This window comes from Heterodontus francisci, chromosome 30 (assembly GCF_036365525.1).
Source record: "Heterodontus francisci isolate sHetFra1 chromosome 30, sHetFra1.hap1, whole genome shotgun sequence".
In the NCBI taxonomy this organism is placed as follows: domain Eukaryota; kingdom Metazoa; phylum Chordata; class Chondrichthyes; order Heterodontiformes; family Heterodontidae; genus Heterodontus; species Heterodontus francisci.
This window is the reverse complement of record NC_090400.1, coordinates 23,403,144-23,422,171: the sequence shown is the minus strand read 5'-3', so window position 1 is coordinate 23,422,171 and position 19,028 is coordinate 23,403,144. Positions and strand designations below refer to the sequence as shown.

General features: G+C 46.5%; 1 protein-coding gene across 12 annotated transcripts in view; it reads left to right on the top strand.

The window, feature by feature from the left end:
* Positions 1-19,028, top strand: part of LOC137346623 (elastin-like) — a 508,685-nt gene that overhangs the window by 132,514 nt on the left and 357,143 nt on the right. For all 12 annotated transcript variants that reach the window (XM_068010226.1, XM_068010221.1, XM_068010223.1 and 9 more), the window contains one exon: positions 17,098-17,133. In XM_068010226.1, the coding sequence (XP_067866327.1) occupies positions 17,098-17,133 (36 nt within the window). The remainder of the gene's footprint in view (positions 1-17,097; positions 17,134-19,028) is intronic.

Genomic DNA, 19,028 nt, shown 5'->3' with positions numbered 1-19,028 from the left:
CTGGTCAAGCATTGCCCGGATAGTGTATTCCCAATTATTCAGAAAGAATAGCCAAAAGTGCTATTAAGCAGTACTTATTCACCAATAACCTGCTTACAGATGCTCAGTTTAGGTTCCAACAGGACCAACCAGTTCCAGATTGCATTCCAGATTTGGTTCAAATATGAATGAGAGTTAAGTTCCAGAGATGACGTGAGAATAATTTCAGCTCGAGGATATTGCTGCAGAGTTCCTCCGGATAGCATCCTAAACCCAACTGGCTTTAGCTGCTTCATCAATGACCTTCCTCCTTCATAAGGTCAGAGGTGGGTTTGTTTGTTGATTGCACAGTGCTCAGCTCCATTTGCAATTCTTCAGATAATTAAGCAGTCCATACCACATGTAGCAAGACCTGGACAACATCCAGGCTTGGGTTGATAAATGGCAAGTAGCATCCAAGACATTCAATTGACAGGCAATAACTATCTCCAATAAGAGTGAGCCTAAACACCTCTCCTTGACCTTTATTAGCATTACCATTGCTGAGTTATACACCATCAATATCCTGCTGGTCATCGTTGACAGAAACTTAGCTGGGTCAGCCAGATAAATGCTGTGGCTAATAGAAGCTGGGCGTTCTGCGGCAGGTGGATCATCTCCTGACTCAAGTCAAGAGTGTGATGGAATAGCCTCCAGTTGCCTGGATGGTCACAGCTGCAATGACACTGATAAAATCGACACAATCCAGGACAAAGCAGTCGACTTGGACAGCACTTTACCCACTAGCCTAAATACCCATCCCTTCCATTAGCTTTGTAGCTACCTACAGGATGAATTACAGTAAGTTGCAATGCTTCATCAGCAGAGCCTCCCAAACCTGAGACCTATAAAGAAAAGGAAACAGGTGTATGGGAATTCCATCATCTCCAAGTCACACAACATCCTGACTTGGAAATATGTCACCAGTCCTTCATCGTCGCTGTGTCAAAATCGTAGAAATTCCTACTTAGCAGCATTGTGGGAGTTCCATCACTGCACAGACAACAGCAGTTCGGGAGGATGCCCACATTCTCAAGGGCAAGTAGGGTCGGAAGTAAATGCGTGCCTTGCAAGCAAAGCTTCTATCCTAAGATTGAATTTTAAATAAATTACACTTTATTGACATGCTAATTGCAACAATGCCCTCTACTAACCATTCCAACTATGTTCTAATTCTTTCGATTCTGCAAGTTAGATTTGGCATGCCAATTGCAGGATCCCAGGACTCCATTTTCATTTTAGAGCTGAGGAAACTTTACAGTAGCTTGCTTGAATGGTTATTGATTGGGAAGAAGACAAGGTGTGGTAACTCAATGACCACTTTCCAATTTCAGATCTTAGCTGGGTGTTCTGTAAATTAAGAGATTAGGGTTGGGTCCCAGGTGGAGAAGAATTTAATTAGGTAAATTCACTTGACAACTTCAGGGATATCCATATCTCTTTAAATTATATTTGATGAAGGTGTCTCCTTTCTTTGGCATCAACAAACTAACCTAATTCTGTAATGGTCACAGAAAATGCGAGTAATTGTCAGCAGGTCAGGCAGCATCTGTGGAGAGAAAAATAAAGTTAGGTCAATGGTTATAGAAAACATAGGAACAGGAGTAGGCCATTGAGCCCCTCATGCCTATTTAGCCATTCAATGAGATTGTGGCTGATTTGCAACTTAACTCCATATTCCTTTGCCCATATTTAAACCTTTGGCTAACAAAAATCTATCAATCTTGGTTTTAAATTTAACAATTGATCTAGCATCAATTGCCATTTGTGGAGAGAGTTCCAAACTTCTACCACCCTTTATGCGTAGAGGTGTTTCCTAATTTTAATCCTGAAAGGTTTGACTCTAATTTTTAGACTATGCTCCCTGTCCTAGACTCCCCAACCAACAGGACAAACTAATAAATCAGAAATATAAGCACAAAGGGAATTGAGCTGCCTGAGCTTTATGGATCAGATGCCAGGGGGATGAAAATAGGCAATGGGGCTGCTAAGGCTGCTAAGTATGGATGTAAGACTTCCTACTTCTGCAGTTTATAAAAGCATCAAATTATTATTGTATTAGCAAGCATAGAATTATTATGAGTGGATAAAATATTTTTGACAAGTGTCAAATGAATGTAACAATTACATATATCATCGAGTAATGAATAGACTGCTGGGTCTTATTTAATCTTGCCATCATGAGGGCACAGTCTTACCACCAGGGATACATCAGACAGCTCCAGAGGAGAGGAGCAGGAGGAGGAAGAAGTGGAGGAAGAGGAAGGGGGAGGCAGTCAACATATCCAATTACTAGCTGGGTTATCCATAATCACCTCATTTGAATACGATTCCACTGAGTACAACCCGACAATAGCAACTCTACAACAGTCATCATCTTACCTCCTCTCTGTCACTGGCCACAATGCTGAAATAAAACCCACTTATAAACAACCATTCCAAATTAACTTTATCCAACAAACCATCCAATATTACACACAAAAGTCAACTGATCACCCTAGTACATTCCCTTAGTGCCTGTCTTGCAGGTGGCTTTGTCTGCCTTAGTGCCGCTATGCAGTGCTACCCCAGTGGATTGGTGGAATGCTTCAGTGGGCGAGACTGAAGGTGACATTTCAGGGTTCCCTCAAGCAGCTCTGGGCCTAGAAGGACTGGCTTCAAATTGCTCCACCTCAGCATGGGTGCCAGCAGTCTGAGCTGCATGACTGACAGGCAGCAGAATCACAGAATCGTTAGAGTGCAGAAGGAGGCCATTCAACCCATCGTGAATGCACTGGATCTCTGAAAGAGCAATTCTCTCAGTTCCATTCCCCGCCTTCTCCCCATAACCCTGCACATTCTTCCTTTTCATATAAATGTCTAATTCCTTTTTGAATGCTTCAATTGAACCTGCCTCCACCACATTCTCAGGCAGCGCATCTAACCACTCGCTGCTTGTAAAAGTTTTTCCTCATGTCACTTTTGCTTCTCTTACCAAATATTTTAAATCAAGTGCAATGGCAGAGTGGCAGGGGTGTGAGGATGTATGCTGTCATCCTCTGTCCTTGAGACTAGACTGCTGGCATTGACAGCAACAGCTATCTACTTCACTGCCTTCTCAGTGTCTGTCTGGAGGATCTCCTGGCCTCCTGTGGGTAGAGGATCTCATTCCTGTCCACCTCCTGCACCAAGGCCTCCATTTCTCCATCAGAGAATCTTGGAGCTTGCTTTCTGCCTTGTTGGGAACATAGGAAATAGGAGCAGAAGTAGGCCATTCAAGCCTGCTCTGCCATTCAAACAGATCATGGCTGATCATCTACCTCTAAGACATTTTTCCACACTATCCCCATATCCCTTGATGTTATTAGTATCCAGAAATCTATTGATTTCTGTCTTGAACATGCTCAATGATCGAGCTTCCACAGCCTACTGGGGTAGAGAATTCCACAGATTCACCACTCTGAGTAAAGAAATTCCTCCTCATCTCAGACTTAAATGGCCTGCCGCTTATTCTGAGACTGTGTCCCCTTGTTCTACACTCACCAGCCAGAGGAAACGTCCTATCCACGCCTACCTTGTCACACCCTGTAAGAATTCTGTAAGTTTCAATGAGATCACCTTCCATTCTTCGAAACTCTCGAGAACACAGGCCCAGTTTCTGCAATCTTTCCTCATAACACAATCCTGCCATCCCAGGGATTAGTCTGGTGTTCCTCCGTTGCACTCCCTCAATGGCAAGTATATCCTTCCTTAGATAAGGAGACCAAAATTGTACACGATACTCCAGGTGCGGTCTCACAATTGCAGCAAGGCATCTTTACTCCTGTACTCGGATCCCTTTGCAATGAAGGCCAACATACCATTTGCCTTCCTAATTGCTTGCTGCACTTGCATACCAGCTTTTAGTGACTCATGAACAAGGACACCCAAGTCCCAACTTCTCACCATTTAAGAAATACACTGCCTTTCTGTTTTTCAACCAAAATGGATCACTTCAGACTTATTCATATTATATTCCATCTGGCATGTTCTTGCCCATTATCTTAGCCTATCCAAATCCCCTTGAAGCCTCCTTGGCATCCTCCTGACAGCTAATGTTCCCACCTAGTTTGTGTCATCAGCAAATTTGGAAATATTACATTTAGTCCTCACACCCAAATCATTAATATAGATTGTGAACAGCTGTAGCCCAAGCACTGATCCTTGTGGCACCCCACTAGTAACAGCCTGCCATCCTGAGAATGACCCATTTATTCCTACTCTCTGCTTTCTGTCTGTTAACCAATTCCCAATCCATTGCGGTATACTACCCCCAATCCCATGTGCTCTAATTTTGTTTACTAACCTCCTGTGTGGGACCTTATCAAAAGCCATCTGAAAATCCAAGTACACCACATCCATTGGTTCACCTTTATCTGTGCTACAAGTAACATCATCTTCTTGTTCAGAGACTTCTGTAACCGGTTCCAGCAGCAGCTGCAGCCAGAATGCACTTTGCTTTTAAGAGGTATGGGCTGGCTTTATGCAATTCAGGCTAGCTTTAAGTGGTGTCAGCCTCCCACATACTCCTTGCTGAGATATGCAGCCACTCAGCAGCAAACTTAGCACTTGGCTGCATGCCACTACTATTTAAATTAGAAGATAGCACAGGTTTGCATGTTGTCTACATTTTAATGAACAGGCATGGGTTAATAGTGTATTGCGAGCCGGCACCCATTTTCCAGCCTAATGCAAACTTTCCCCTTTGTATCCCCTTTCTGCCCAGTCTGGATGCAAGAACTTCCTGTAAATTGAAGCTACATCTTGGGCTGAATTTTTCCACTACGGCTGAGGTCCAGGCGACTCCGCTTTGGCCGGCAGCAGGACCTGGGAAGCATATTTCTGGCAGTGGCCAATTATTAGGCAACCGCCGGGGCTGCCATCCCAATTAAAGATAGTGACCCAAGACCGGCCAACCCGGCAGCTCAGCAGCCTCAGCAATGCCACCACTCAATAGCCAATGCGACCTCAAAGAGGAGTAAGTGGAGTTGTGGGATGCTGGGGCCAGGCAAGCAGGCCTGGCAATCGGTGAAGGAGAGGGGGTGGTGTTGGTGGTCACTGAGGGCAGGTGGCATTGTTGCCGCGAGGGCGGTCATTGCTGCTGGGGACCCTCTGTGGGCTATGGAGTGCCCTAAAAGGAGGCCCCCCCCTCCCACCTCCTGAGCCTTCTGGGAAGCCGCCAAGTTTCACTGGACTCCCTATGCAGCAGTGGTGCCCCCCCCCCAACCGATGTGGGCAAAATGCGTCAATTGGGCTCCAGGTGAGTGGCCAATCTGCGACCTTTCCCACCGCTGGCAAAATAGCATGGTAGTGGGAAGATGTCGGGAACCTTCCGATGCCTTCATACAACATTTTGCCAGCCTTCCCGGCTCCCAATCCATCCCCAAAGGCCTGGTAAAATTCCAGCCCTTGAGTATATACAATCACTGCTGCAGAAATTTGATTGCTCCATGCACATTTTTCAAGCATTATATGGAATCTTGATTCTCCTATATGGTGGGTAGCAAGCACATGCAATTTTGAGCTAAAAGTGCTCTGTCCATCATATTCGATCAGCATCTCCATTCATGTGAGCTGCACACACCAAAACTATTTGAACGAATTAACAAGTTATTTTAAATTAGGGCTTTGTGCATCTTGCAGGATCCTTTTGTGGTTTTAATATGCCACAATGCATGACTTGCCTTGTGCTGACCTGCCCAGAAACACATTTAAAGGCCTGCCTGACAATTGAACCAAGCAAGCCTTGGCATCAAAATGATGTCCAAGGTTTCCAAAACTGATTTTCCTCTGCTGGCTGCTAGTTTTTCAGATGAGTAACGGGCACACAGCACCTACGTCAGGGTCTGCAAACTGCGGCTCCAGAGCTGCATGCATCTCATTAAAGACTCAAGCAGCTCCCAACCTTGATCAATTGAATACATGTTGATGGTAATGAAATGGCTTGTTCTGTTTTTAAAAATGTTTATTAACATTGGACTGTGAGGATGTATCTGTCAATTAACAACTTTTTTGTCAAAACCTTTAAAATGTTGAAATGTGTCACTGTCTTGTTTTTCATTATTATTGGCATTTGAGTAAGAGCATCGCGGTTCTTCAGATGTTGCGTTTTTGACTAAATTTTTAAATATAGCTCTTCTTGTTATTAAGGTTGCCAATCCCTGACCTATGTGTTTAAGCCTGAAATTTGTTCTTCAGCATGTGAACTAGGCTAACATTTCAGTGCATTACTGTATTGTTGGAAGCGCCATTTGTCTGATGTGATTTTACACTGTCCTGATCTGGTGATTCACAAGGATACAAAAGTTCCCACAGCACTATTTGGTGAAGAGCATAGAGTTGTCCTTTCTCAGCCATCATGACCAAAGAGGCAAATTAACTGCATATCCATCTTTTTGTTGCTCTGTGCAAATTGGCTTCCCCATTTGACTATATCACTCATTAACTTCACTTCAAGTATAATTAATTGGTTATGAAGTGCTTTCGATCAGTGGAGGATGTGATAGGTTGAACTATTAGATCAAAACACAGGATTCCTGGGTTACTTCAGATGAATCTGGAAGAAACATGCTTTTTATGGGAAACGTTAACCATAATTGGCAAGTCCATCAGGAGACTAGGAGGCTAAATTCAATAGCCCCAAAACCGGGCATGGGGATCGTGGTGAGCGATTAACTAGCGCCTATCGATTGCAATGCAGGCAGCATTCCAACTTTGTGCTGCCTTGTTTAAAATGATTTCAGCGTCCAGCTAACCACACTTGATTGACTGGATGGCTGAGCATGGGGTCAACATCGTATGTGGCTAGCATTAAAACTTAAGCTGCCTGCTGAAAGTTAGCCTGCACTTTTTAAAGGGGAGATGAATTGTTATTGCTGAAGCAGGTACTGAGTCCTGAGGGAGGTAAACCTGACCTGGGAAAGACAGAAAAATGGCACAATGGGAGAGACTAGGCTCCAAGGTTTTCTGACGCTGAATTGTAGGCCTTGGTGGAAGAGGTGAAAGGGATGAGGAGCTGGGAGGCCCTCCCGACACATTCCTAGAAGGCAGTGGGAGCACATAGCCATGGTGGTCAGTGCCAGAAGTCAAGCTGCAAGGACCTGGATGCAAAGCTGGAAGACGTTCAATGACCTCACACGAGTGGCCAAAGTCAGTGAATGCATCTTCAAATGTCACTCCTGACCAACTGCATCAGTAGTCTAAGACACTGCTCGATTCACATCATCCCAATCACTCACCTACCAACAATCTGTATCAATCAGGACTCATACCTGACATTCATATGCTTCACCACACCCTCACTTAACACTACTCAAGCCTTGCACCCACTCCCACAGCATGGCAGTCACATAAGCCAAACTGATTGCATGACGCTCACTGACACACTTCACTCTCTCTTACAGGACAAGGTGGCGCACAACTGGAGGCAGTAGGAGTTACCCAGAGAGGGGCAGGCACATCTGCATATCCTAACTCCTGTGGAGGAGATGGTGCTCACCATTATTGGGACTCCCATGACTGAGGCTGTGACCAGCAGAGGTTGAAATCATCACAGATAATGGTATCTTCATACCTAATCCTCCTTTTCACATCCCACCTTCCTCTCATCCTACACTTTCTTCTGATTTACCATCTGCTGATGGTGTAAGCTAGCCCTGCCTGCTCCACCCCATCACCCCCAAGCAAAGGTGGTGCAGTCCACAGCTGGATCTTCTAAGCCCAGAGCTGCTCGAGGTAATCTTCCAAGGCCCTCTGCAATCTTCTCCACTGAAAATCAGCAGCCTTTCACCAGTCATGCTGCAGCTACTACAGCAGCACCTCTTCAGAGCACTAGAGCAGGCAAAGGCACACGGAAGACGGGCGCTAACAGAATACACGGGGGTGATTAGTTGACTTTTGTATGCAATATGGAATGATTTGATTTATAAATTTTGTTTGGACTGTTTATTTTGTTGTGGCCTGAGGCTAACAGGTGCTGTGATGGTCGTGACAGAGGAAATGTATGGTGTGCAACTGTTGGTGAATGGGGAATTAGGGTTGCAGTTACAGGTATCACACCTGCACGGGTTCTTCATGGACATCCTGGCCTGAAAGGGGCTTATAAGATTGCCTCCTCCCTTTTCCTCCTCATCCTCTTCCTTGTGCTCCTGCTCCTAAGAGGCTCACTGTATAGCTGGTGGCAAGGGCTGTTCCCTCATGATGGTGAGATTGTGTAGCATGCAGCAGACCACAATTAATTTTGTCACCCGCTCTGCCGAGTACTGCGGGGCTCCTCTGGCGCGATCTGGGCAGCGGAAGCATGTTAGCATCCTAGAGGTCTTTTTTTTTATTTACTCTTTCATAGGATGTGGGCATCGCTGGCTAGGCCAGCATTTATTGCCCACCCTTAATTGCCCTCGAGAAAGTGGTGGTGAGCCACGTTCTTGAACTGCTGCAGTCCATGTGGTGCGGGTACACCCACAATGCTGTTAGGAAGGGAGTTCCAGGAGTTTGACCCAGCGACAGTGAAGGAATGGCGATGTAGTTCCAAGTCAGGATGGTGTGTGGCTTGGTGGGGAACTTGCAGTTGGTGGTGCTGCCAAATGTCTGCTGCCCTTGTCTTTCTAGGTGGTAGAGGTCACGGTTTTGGAAGGTGCTGTCGAAGGAGGCTTGTTGAGTTTCTGCAGTGCATCTTGTAGATGGGACACACTGCTGCCATTGTGCATCGATGGTCAAGGGAGTGAATGTTGAAGGTGATGGATGAGGTATCAATCAAGCGTGCTGCTGTGTCCTGGATGGTGTCGATCTTCTTGAGTGTTGCCGGAGCTGCACTTATCCAGGCAAGTGGAAAGTATTCTATTGCACTCCTGACTTGTGCCTTGTGGATAGGCTTTGGTGTGTCAGGAGGTGAGTTACTCGCTGCAGAATGCCCAGCCTCTGACTTGCTTTTGTAGCCACAGTACTTATATGGCTGGTCATTTTCAATTTCTGTTCAGTGGTTACACCCAGGATGTTGATAGTGGGGGATTCAGCGATGGCAGTATCATTGAATGTTAAGAGGAGATGGTTGGATTCTCTCGTTGGGGATGGTCATTGCCTGGCACTTGTGTGGCGCGAATGTAACTTGCCACTTATCAGCCAAGCCTGAATGTTGTCCAGGTCTTGCTGCATTTGGACATTGACTGCTTCGGTATCTGAGTTGTCGCGAATGGTGCAGAACATTGTGCAATCATCAGCGAACATCCCGACTTCTGACCTAATGATGTAGGGAAGGTCATTGATGAAGCAGTTGAAGATGGTTGGGCCTAGGACACTACCCTGAGGAACTCCTGCAGCGATGTCCTGGGACTGAAATGATTGACCTCCAACAACCACTACCACCTTTCGTTATGCTCGGCATGACTCCAACCGGTTGAGAGTGTTCCTCCTGATTCCCATTGACTCCAGTTTTACTAGGGCTCCTTGATGCCACACTCGGTCAAATGTTGCCTTGATGTCAAGGGCAGTCACTCTCACCTCATTTCTGGAGTTCACCTCTTTTGTCCATGTTTGCGCCAAGGCTGTAATGAGGTCAGGGGCTGAGTGGCCCTGGTGGAACCCAAACTGAGCATCAGTGAGCATCTTATTGCTGAGTAAGTGCCGCTTGATAGCACTGTCTTTGACACCTTCCGTCACGTTGCTGATGATCAAGAGTAGACTGATAGGGCGGTAATTGGCTGGGTTGGATTTGTCCTGCTTTTTGTGTACAGGACGTACCTGGGCAATTTTCTACATTGTCAGGTAGATGCCAGTGTTGTAACTGTACTGGAACAGCTTGGCTAGGGGTGCGGCCAGTTCTGGAGCACAAGTCTTCAGTACTTTTATTGGAATGTTGTCAGGGCCCATAGCCTTTGCAGATCCGGTGCCTTCAGCCATTTCTTGATATCACGTGGAGCGATTCGAATTGGCTGAAGACTGGCATCTGTGATGCTGGGGACCTCAGGAGGACGCTGAGATGGATCATCCACTTGGCACATCTGGCTGAAGATGGTTGTGAATGCTTCAGCCTTGTCTTTTGCACTGATATGCTGGGCTCCCCCCCCCCCCCCCCCCATTGAGGATGTGGATATTTGTGGACCCTCCTCCTTCTGTTGTTTAATTGTCCATCAGCATTCACGACTGAATGTGGCATGTCTGCATAGCTTGGATCTGACCCGTTGGTTGTGGGATCGCTTAGCTCTGTCTATCACATGCTGCTTCCGCTATTTGGCATGCTTGTAGCTCCTATGATGTAGCTTCACGAGGTTGACGTCTTATTTTTAGGTATGCCGGTGCTGCTCCTGGCATGCCCTCCTACACTTTTCACTGAACCAGGGTTGATCCCCCAGTTTAGTGGTAACGGTAGAGGCGGGGATATGCCAGGCCATGAGGTTACAGATTGTGGTAAAATACATGTCTGCTACTGCTGATGGTCCACAGTGCCTCATGGATGCCTAGTTTTGAGTTGCTAGATCAGTTCGAAATCTATCCTATTTAGAACGGTGGTGGTGCCACACAACATGATGGTGATGGGAAATCATCTCCACAAGCACTGTGTGCTGGTCATTCCTACCTATACTATCACAGACAGATGCATCTGTGATGGGTGGATTTGTGAGGATGAGGTTAGGAAGGCTTTTGCCTCTTGTTGGCTCCCTCACCACCACTGCAGACCCAGTCTAGCAGCTATGCCCTTTAGAACTCGACCAGCTCAGTTTGTAGTGGTGCTGCCAAGCCACTCTTGGTGATGGACATTGAAGTCTCCGACCCAGAATACATTCTGTGCCCTTGTCACCCTCAGTGCTTCTTCCAAGTGGTGTTCAATGTGGAGGAGTACTGATTCATCAGCTGAGTGAGGGTGGTAGGTGGTAATCAGCAGAAAGTTTCCATTCCCATGTTTGACCTGATGCTATGAGACTTCATGGGGTCTGGAGTCAATGTTGAGAACTCCCAGGGCAACTCCCTCCTGCCTGCATACCACTGTGCTGCCAACTCTGGTGGGTCTCTTCTGTCGGTGAGACAGGACATACCCAGGGATAGTGATGATGCTGTCTGGGACATTGTCTCTAACATATGATTCCATGAGTATGACTATGTCAGGCTGTTGCTTGACAAGGTCTGGCAGCATCTGTGGAGAGAAAAGCAGAGTTAACATTTCAGGTCTGCATGTACAATTTCGAACCTTTGCCAGTTCTGATGAAAGGTCACAAACCTGAAATGTTAACTCTGCTTTTCTCTCCAAACATGCTGCCAGATCTGTAGAGTATTTCCACTTTCTGATTTTATTTCAGATTTCCAGCATCTGCAGTATTTTGCTTGACTCGTTTGTGGGACAGCTCTCCCAATTTTGGCACAAGCCCCCAGATGTTAGTATGGAGGACTGGAAGAGTTGACAGTATTGGGTGTGCCGTTACTGTTTCCGGTGCCTAGTTTGATGCCGGATGATCTGTCCAGTTTCATTCCTTTTAGACTTTTTTCTCGAAGTTTGGTACAACTGAGTGGCTTGCTAGTCCATTTCAGAGGACATTTGCTATGTGTCTGGAGTCACATGTAGGCCAGACCAGGTAAGGGTGGCAGATTTCCTTCCCTAAGGGTCATTGGTGAACCAGATGGGTTTTTACGACTATCAACAATGATTTCATGGTCACATTACTGAGACTAGCATTTTTTAAAATTCCAGATTTATTATTTGAATTTAAATTCCATCAGCTGCCAGGGTGGGATTTGAATCCATGTCCCCAGACCATTAGCCTGGCCTCTGGATTACTAGTCCAGTGACATTACCACTGCGTCACCAGCTTCCTAATAGTCTGCTCTAATAGATTTCATGTGACAACGTGACTTGCATTGTTTGCATGCTGTACCCGCATGCATGGATTGCGCACCAAAGCCATGTGGTCAGCAGATAGGCCTTGTCACCCAGTCGCCAACCTTTTGTGCATGCTGGTGGCTCAAATGCAGCTGGTACAGTGGACTGCTGCAGAATGAAGGCATCATGACTACTGCCAGGATACTGGGCATTGACCTGCATGGGTTGCTGCCTAGGGTCACACACCAGCTGGATGTTGAGGGAGTGGAATCCCTCTCGGTTCCAGTATAAGGCAAAGTTGACATGTGGGGCCGGATTTTTAAAGCCCGCTGTGGGCAGGATCATGTGTGAGCATGATTTAAAGATCCTGTTCTTGGAGATCAGCACCAGGTCCCATTGCCTCCGGCTCATGATGCCATTTTTAAAGGGAATCCAGGTGGGAGGGATTGGCAACACAGCATAGCTCTAATCAAGTACCTGTTGTGCTCATTAACAGGCTTTTCAGCAACAGTTTTGAATTTTTAAACAAAGGGAACAGCGAGACAACCATGTCTTCTCCACAGCAGGGTTTAGGAGACATGAGCAATGCGGAGGGCCATTAGAACTATCAGAAGGGCTGATTCAAATAATGCAAAGGCACAGAATAAAGCTCAGCTGCTCCAAAAGTGCCACGGAGTAGCCATTGCTGGAGCTGGAAGACTTGCTTTTCTCAGTGGTATGTGGTAGGAATCTGGAGCGGGACATGAAGCCTGCTGACATCACTGGGCACCTGTGGTTGGCAGGGGAAGGACTGGTGAATGCACAAAGCCCAGCTGAGGGAGGTCAGGTGAGAACAGGCTACTCTGTCATTGGACAGAGCAGCCAGGATGAGCTTCAGAAGATGCAACCTCCTGGACAGGCGGAGGCCAGAGGAGCACAGTGGGGTGTAGCAAGGGGAAGAAGGCATGACCCAAGTCATCGGGTCTACCACCCAAGAGTCAGCTACCTGCAAATGACAGAGTGCTAGTGCGGTATGAGGCTGCAGCTATCCAGGCAGATGGTCTTGGACCTTTTGTGCTCTGATCCATAACGACCTGTGGCTTTGCATCCCCCATAGCAGTCCCTTACTTGCATCCGTCAAGGTCACCGTCGCCCTGCATTTCTATGTTACCGGGTCATTCCAGAGATCAGCTGCGGACCTAGGTGGCATTTCGCAGTCGGTAACTCATCACACCATCATGGTCATGGATGCAGTTATCAGGAGGGCAGTGGACTACATCCACTTTGACACAGGTGGCCCTGCACAAGCACAGAGGGTTTTGCCTCCGTCGCTGGATTCCCCCAGGTGTTGGGCATCATCAATTGAGCTCATGTAGCTATTAAGACCAGCCGGTGAGATCCGTCAACAGGAAGGGCTTCCACTCCCTCAAGGTCCAACTGGTCTGTAACCACATCAAAAGCTTCCTTCATGTGTGCGCTCACTTTCCTGGCAGCTGCCATGACTCCTGCCTGAATATGGTCGGTTGTTTCCTCCAATACCCTCCTGCAATGGTCTCTATTATTGTAATAAAAATAGAAAGTGCTGGAAATACTCAGCAGGTCTGGCAGTATCTGTGGAGATAGAAGTAGAGTTAACATTGCATTTCTGTGACCTTTCGTCAAAACTGGCAAAAGTTAGAAATGTAATAGGCTTTGAGCAAGTGAAAAGGGGGCGGGGGGATGAAGAACAAAAGGGAAGGCATGTGATAGGGCAGAGGACAGGAGAGATTACCGATAGAGATGCCACAGAACAAAAGGCAAAGGAAATGCTAATAGTTGTGGTAAAAGGCAAAGCATGTGTCCAGAGAGAGTGTTAATGACAGAATAATGAACAGCTCTGTCCAAAAGCAAAGACATGAAAAACAGGTTAATGACAGGTACATGGTTAAAAAATAAAATGAAACAAATAAAAAAAAATTAAAATGGCAGTCATGCTCTGAAATTATTGAACTCAATATTGAGCGCAGAAGGCTGTAGAGTGCCTAATTGGAAGATGAGGTGCTGTTCCTCAAGCTTACGTTGAGCTTCATTGAAGCACTAACAGGCCAAGGACAGAAATGTGGGCATAGGAGCAGGGTGGTGAATTAAATTGAGAGGCGACCAGCAGCTTGGGGTCCTACTTCTCTCTCCACAGATACTGCCAGCTCTGCTGAGTATTTCCAGCACTTTCTGTTTTTATTTCAGATTTCCAGCATCTGCAGTATTTTGCTTTAATTTTAATCTATTATTGTAGTCTACTGCACTCTCCATAACGTGGCCCTCCAGCGAGGTATGGACCTTGAGGACAGTGAGACTCTGGAAGGAGACAGCTCATTGGGGGAGGAACAGGAGGTTAGAGAAGATAAGGAAGAGGAGGTGGAGGGGCATAACACTGAACAAAGAGGTATCCCTGCCATATGACAAGTTGGCCTCCTCCTGCCACCCTCTGGGAAGAGGACCTCCCTCCTTTCCCTCAAAGCCTCCAACATTAGATCCAGGTTTGCATTGATGAAGCGAGGGTCTGTCCTGCCCCAGCTCCGCTGTGACATTTCGCTTCCCTCAGGTGCTGTGGAAGGCAGATCTCTCCCTCAGGACAACCAGCGGCCTCAGTGATGGCTGCTATCATCACTGGCTGAGTCCCATGCTTCATCTGACTCGCCTCCATTCCCAGCCCCACAAGCTCCAAGTGGACAGGAAACCGGTCTCCATAGCAATTAAGGGCTTACCCATTTGAAAACGTGAATCTAAATCAGTTTCCCACCGGACGTGGGTTTCTGACCCAAAACCAGAACCAGTTCCTGTTTCTCTCCTCCAGAACAAAAATCCAGCTCCTAGTTTTTGCAAGGCGATGTGCGTGCAGTCAATGACACCTGCAACATGTGGAAGCCTGCAATTCAAATGAAGCTGTGTGCTTGTTCCACCTGCTTTTCTTTGGTAAGAGAGAATTAAATGTAGTGAGTGCTCAATGAATATAAAGCACCTGTGACATCCCTCAAACGACAGTGGACAGCAAACTGAGGTGCTGCAAATATCTTCAGTTTCAGCCAGGAAGGAGTCAGAAGCATAAAAGTTCATCGCCGTGGTCACCTTCACCGCCAATAGGAATGCAGTCCTTGCCCTGCTCTGAGCTTGCAGAGGCTACAAAAGCGGGCCGATTTCTGTGAGGATATCCTTACTGAAATACAGAGGTCTCCCACATTGTTACTCGCAGGTCAGAGAATTGCTCCTGAACACCCTGGGTGAATGTGGCCTCCTGTTGACAGGGCTTCTACCACTTCTTCCACCTACAGCAGCTTGTCCTGCCCTGCGTGACCTCTGTTCATTCTCCAAGTCATGTTGTATTTCAAGAGGAATAGCTACTAGTACACCCATGTATGGGAGCAACTGGTTTAATCAGTAGCCTTGAAGTCGGCAAAAACTCCTTGAGCGCCTGCTGCACTAATTCCTATAGACTTTGGCAACTTTAATCAACTATAAAAACACCAGGCAGATGTAGAATCGAAGCAAATGTCAGAAGAAGTCAACCAGCAACTAACTTGTAAGCAGTTGATGATTCTTTTTAAATAGTGCTAGTGGGGTTGGTTCCTGCTGCCGAATGCGTATTCAGCTATGCATGGTTAAGAGAGGGTATTAGCTGGAGCGTTGAGCTTCACAGAATGGCAACACTGGTGTCAAATCAGCGTTGCATGCTGATTGATGTCATTATCTGCCTGATGTGCCTACCTGCAACGGCTGCTTACTGTGCGCGCTGATACTACACCAATATAGCATCCATCGTGTTTCACCCAACAAGTGTGTGCATATGTTACGGGTACCATTTTGGACACTAATGGCATCCTTGGTACCCAAACAACGGGTGCTATCATTCGAATATTGTGCCAAAAGTGTGAAATGTGATATGGCAGTCAACGAGACAGTGATGGGATCAGCAACATTAAATTTGCTAGAAATACAAGTACTGTTGCAGATGCCTGTCAACATTCTGCAGCAATTCCAAGTTTCCACAAATATGAGCAATGAGTCTTCAAACACTACTCCCCAGGAACACCAATCCATGCATCCAAATGTTCAGATACAGAATTAATCATCACTTACTCAGCATAAATTACTGGAGTAACCAAAGAGCTGGGAAATTCTGTTGATAGCTCAGCTCAGTGGATACTCAAGAAACCTTTGTTCAGTAAGCTTCTCTGTGCTCTCAGTCGCCAGCAGGATCTATTTTATGAGACATTCACTCTTGCTACCTTTGTTCTTTTTTGATGCAACCAGTTGAAATGCCATCTCTATACAAAAGAATAATCAGGTTTTCCTGTAAATCCATGATAAGGTAAGTTGCACATGACTGTGTAAGAGATGGAAATTAGTGGGAAAATTGCATTTTCTTCATTTTTTCTTGTGATCTTGAAGATGACTATACTTTGTTGCAAAAAGAGAAAATGCTGGAAATACTCAACAAGCCTGGCAGCATCTTTGGAGAGAGAAACTGCTTTTGTTTCAGATTTCGAGCATCCGCAGTATTTTGCTTTTGTACTATCCTTTGCTAGTTGATTTGAACAATTTGCATTATTATTGGATATTTCAGAAAAAGGAATTTAACACCCCACCCTGGGAGCAGACTAGGAGGTGGGGGGGAGGTTTGAAAAATCGTATGGGAGGCAGGAGGTGTTGTGCCCCTTGCCTAATTTACTAGTGATGGGGGAGGTGGCAAATGGCCTGCCTGCTGTTAGGCAAATTAATGCCTTTAACTGGCCAATTAATTGCTGCTTAAGGGCCTCTTTCCGCCGGCACCAGCATGTGAGAAAGCCGCCGAGTAATACCTGGTGTCCTCCTTGCAGGCTGAGGGTGGACTTCCTGATCGGGCACCCTGTGCCTCATAGAGGACCCCGCTGCCCCCCACCGAGCAGCACGGGCTCCCCCCACTAAAACAAACCCCCCTGCCCTACACTCCGACCTGCCCCCCGCGCCAAGGCCACCTCTCCCAGCGATGCTGCTGGAACTGAAGAGCTGCTGGCCCTTGGAGGCGGGACTCCCTGCCTCAGAGGGGCAGAAGCCCTGACTGAAGCCAATTAAGGGCCTGAGCCACGCAAAATAGCAGAGTGGCTTTCAAGCCCAGTGGAGGCAGGCTCGCTCCCAGCTTTCTGGCTGGGGTTTATGTCAAATGAATTGGTGCTGTTGGTCTTAAAATGTTACCCATTATTCTACTCTGCATGTATTTGGTCTCTGCTCTGTCATAACTTGTCAATCCTCTGTCATTGCAGGTGGATACGCAGCAGCCAAAGCTGCTAAATATGCAGGTAAATCTTCTTACTTCTAAAGTTTGTAAAAGCATCAAATTATTATTGCATTAAGCGCAGTGTAGAAATAATATTCTTGACAAGTATATGGCCAAAGTGAGTGGTGGAATGGACTCAAGGGCAGAGAGGCATTCTGTCTCTGTGTTTGAATGCTGCTGTTACTGGTGCTTTTTGTCATGACAATTTAGTGTCATGGAGCACTACTTGTGTATTAACAAAGTGGGAGACATGGCGGAATATTTGCAATAGTACTGTCTATGGACTCAATACGGCATAGTTTCAAAGTTTGCAGATGACTCAAACCTCAAAAATGTAGTAAACAATGAGGAGACATAGACTGGTGAAATAGGCAGACACATGGTAGTACCCTCGGGGTGTACACACACAAATCTTGGAAAATGGTAGAACAAGTTGAGAAAACTGTTTTTTAAAAAAGTATATGGAGTCTTTGGCTTTTTAAGAGACATAAGCCGGGATTTTATCTGGGTGACGGGGGTCTCGACATCCAGCAAAAGCAACGGCAAGAAGCCCTCATTGCCTCTTCTGTGAGAGGTCCACCGAATCAAGTGCCAATTAGGCACTTAATTGGACAGCGGCAGGCCTTCCATGGGATCAAGGACCCTGGTGCTGAAAGTCCTGTCCTCTGAGAGCTGCCAGCCAATCAGAGGCCGGCAGCTCTTTCACTGAGCAGCACCACTGCAGAGACAGTGGCGGCTGCCAATGGAGCACCCACCTGAAGCCCAGGAGTGGCATTGGATCCAGGCCACAGGCAGGTCAGGGCGGGAGGGATCTTGCGGGTAGGATTCTTGGGGGAGGGGTGTTGGCAGCAAGGGCCAGCGTGTAGCTCTCAGCTCTAAGGCTTTAAGTGCCTTTTAACGAGGGAACCCACCCCTGGAGCTGGCAAGCAGTCCACACAGTTTTTCTTGCCATGCTTCCCGTGTGGCGACAGGGCCACCCACTGCTCAGCTAATTGTGACAGTAGAATGAGTCCCTTAAATGGGCATTAATTGCCCAGTTAAGGGCCTCAATTTGTGGCAGGGAGGAAAGACCTTCCAGCCCTAGACTTAATGTTGGCGGAGGTGGGAAGGTGGCGGTGTCCACCCCCGCCACCATCCCATCTGATTATATGCTCTCCCTGCATAAAGTACAAAAGTAAGGAAGTTATACAAAATCTTTATAAAACACTGGTTAAGCATCAGCTGAAGTATTGTGTTCAATTATGGGCCCCACACTTTAGGAAGGATGTCAAGGCCTTAGAGAGAGTGCAGAAGAGATTTACTAGAATAGTACCAGGGATTAGGGACTTCAGTTGTGTAGAGAGACTGGACAAGCTGGGTTGTTCTCCTTAGAGTAGAGAAGATTAAGAGGAGATTTGTTGGCAGTGTTCACATTCATGAAGGGTTTGAACAGTAAATAAGGAGAAACTGCTTCTAGTGGCAGAAAGGTCAGTAACAGAGGACATAGCTTTAAGGTGATTGGCAAAAGAATCAGAGGCATCATGAGGAAACTTTTTTTTTACACAGTGAGTTGTTGTGATCTTGAATGCACTGCCTGAAAGGGTGGTGGAAGTAGATTCAGTGGTGACTTTCAAAGGGGAATTGGAAAAATACTTGAAGGGGAAATAATTCCAAACTATGGAGAAAGAACAGGTGAGTGGGACTAATTGGATGGCTAATTGGACTGGAGTGGGTTTAATTGGAGTGCCATTGAGTGATTCTGTGTTGTAATAACTCCATGGCTCTACCAAAGAACTGGCATATGTACAATGGGCTGAACAGCCTCCTTCTGTACTATATCATTCTATAATCCTATGAATGCTAGGTTTTCCTGAAACAGGTGTATAGGAGCGGCAACTGACAATAGCTTTACACTGGCTGGTGCTATTGGGGGTCTGG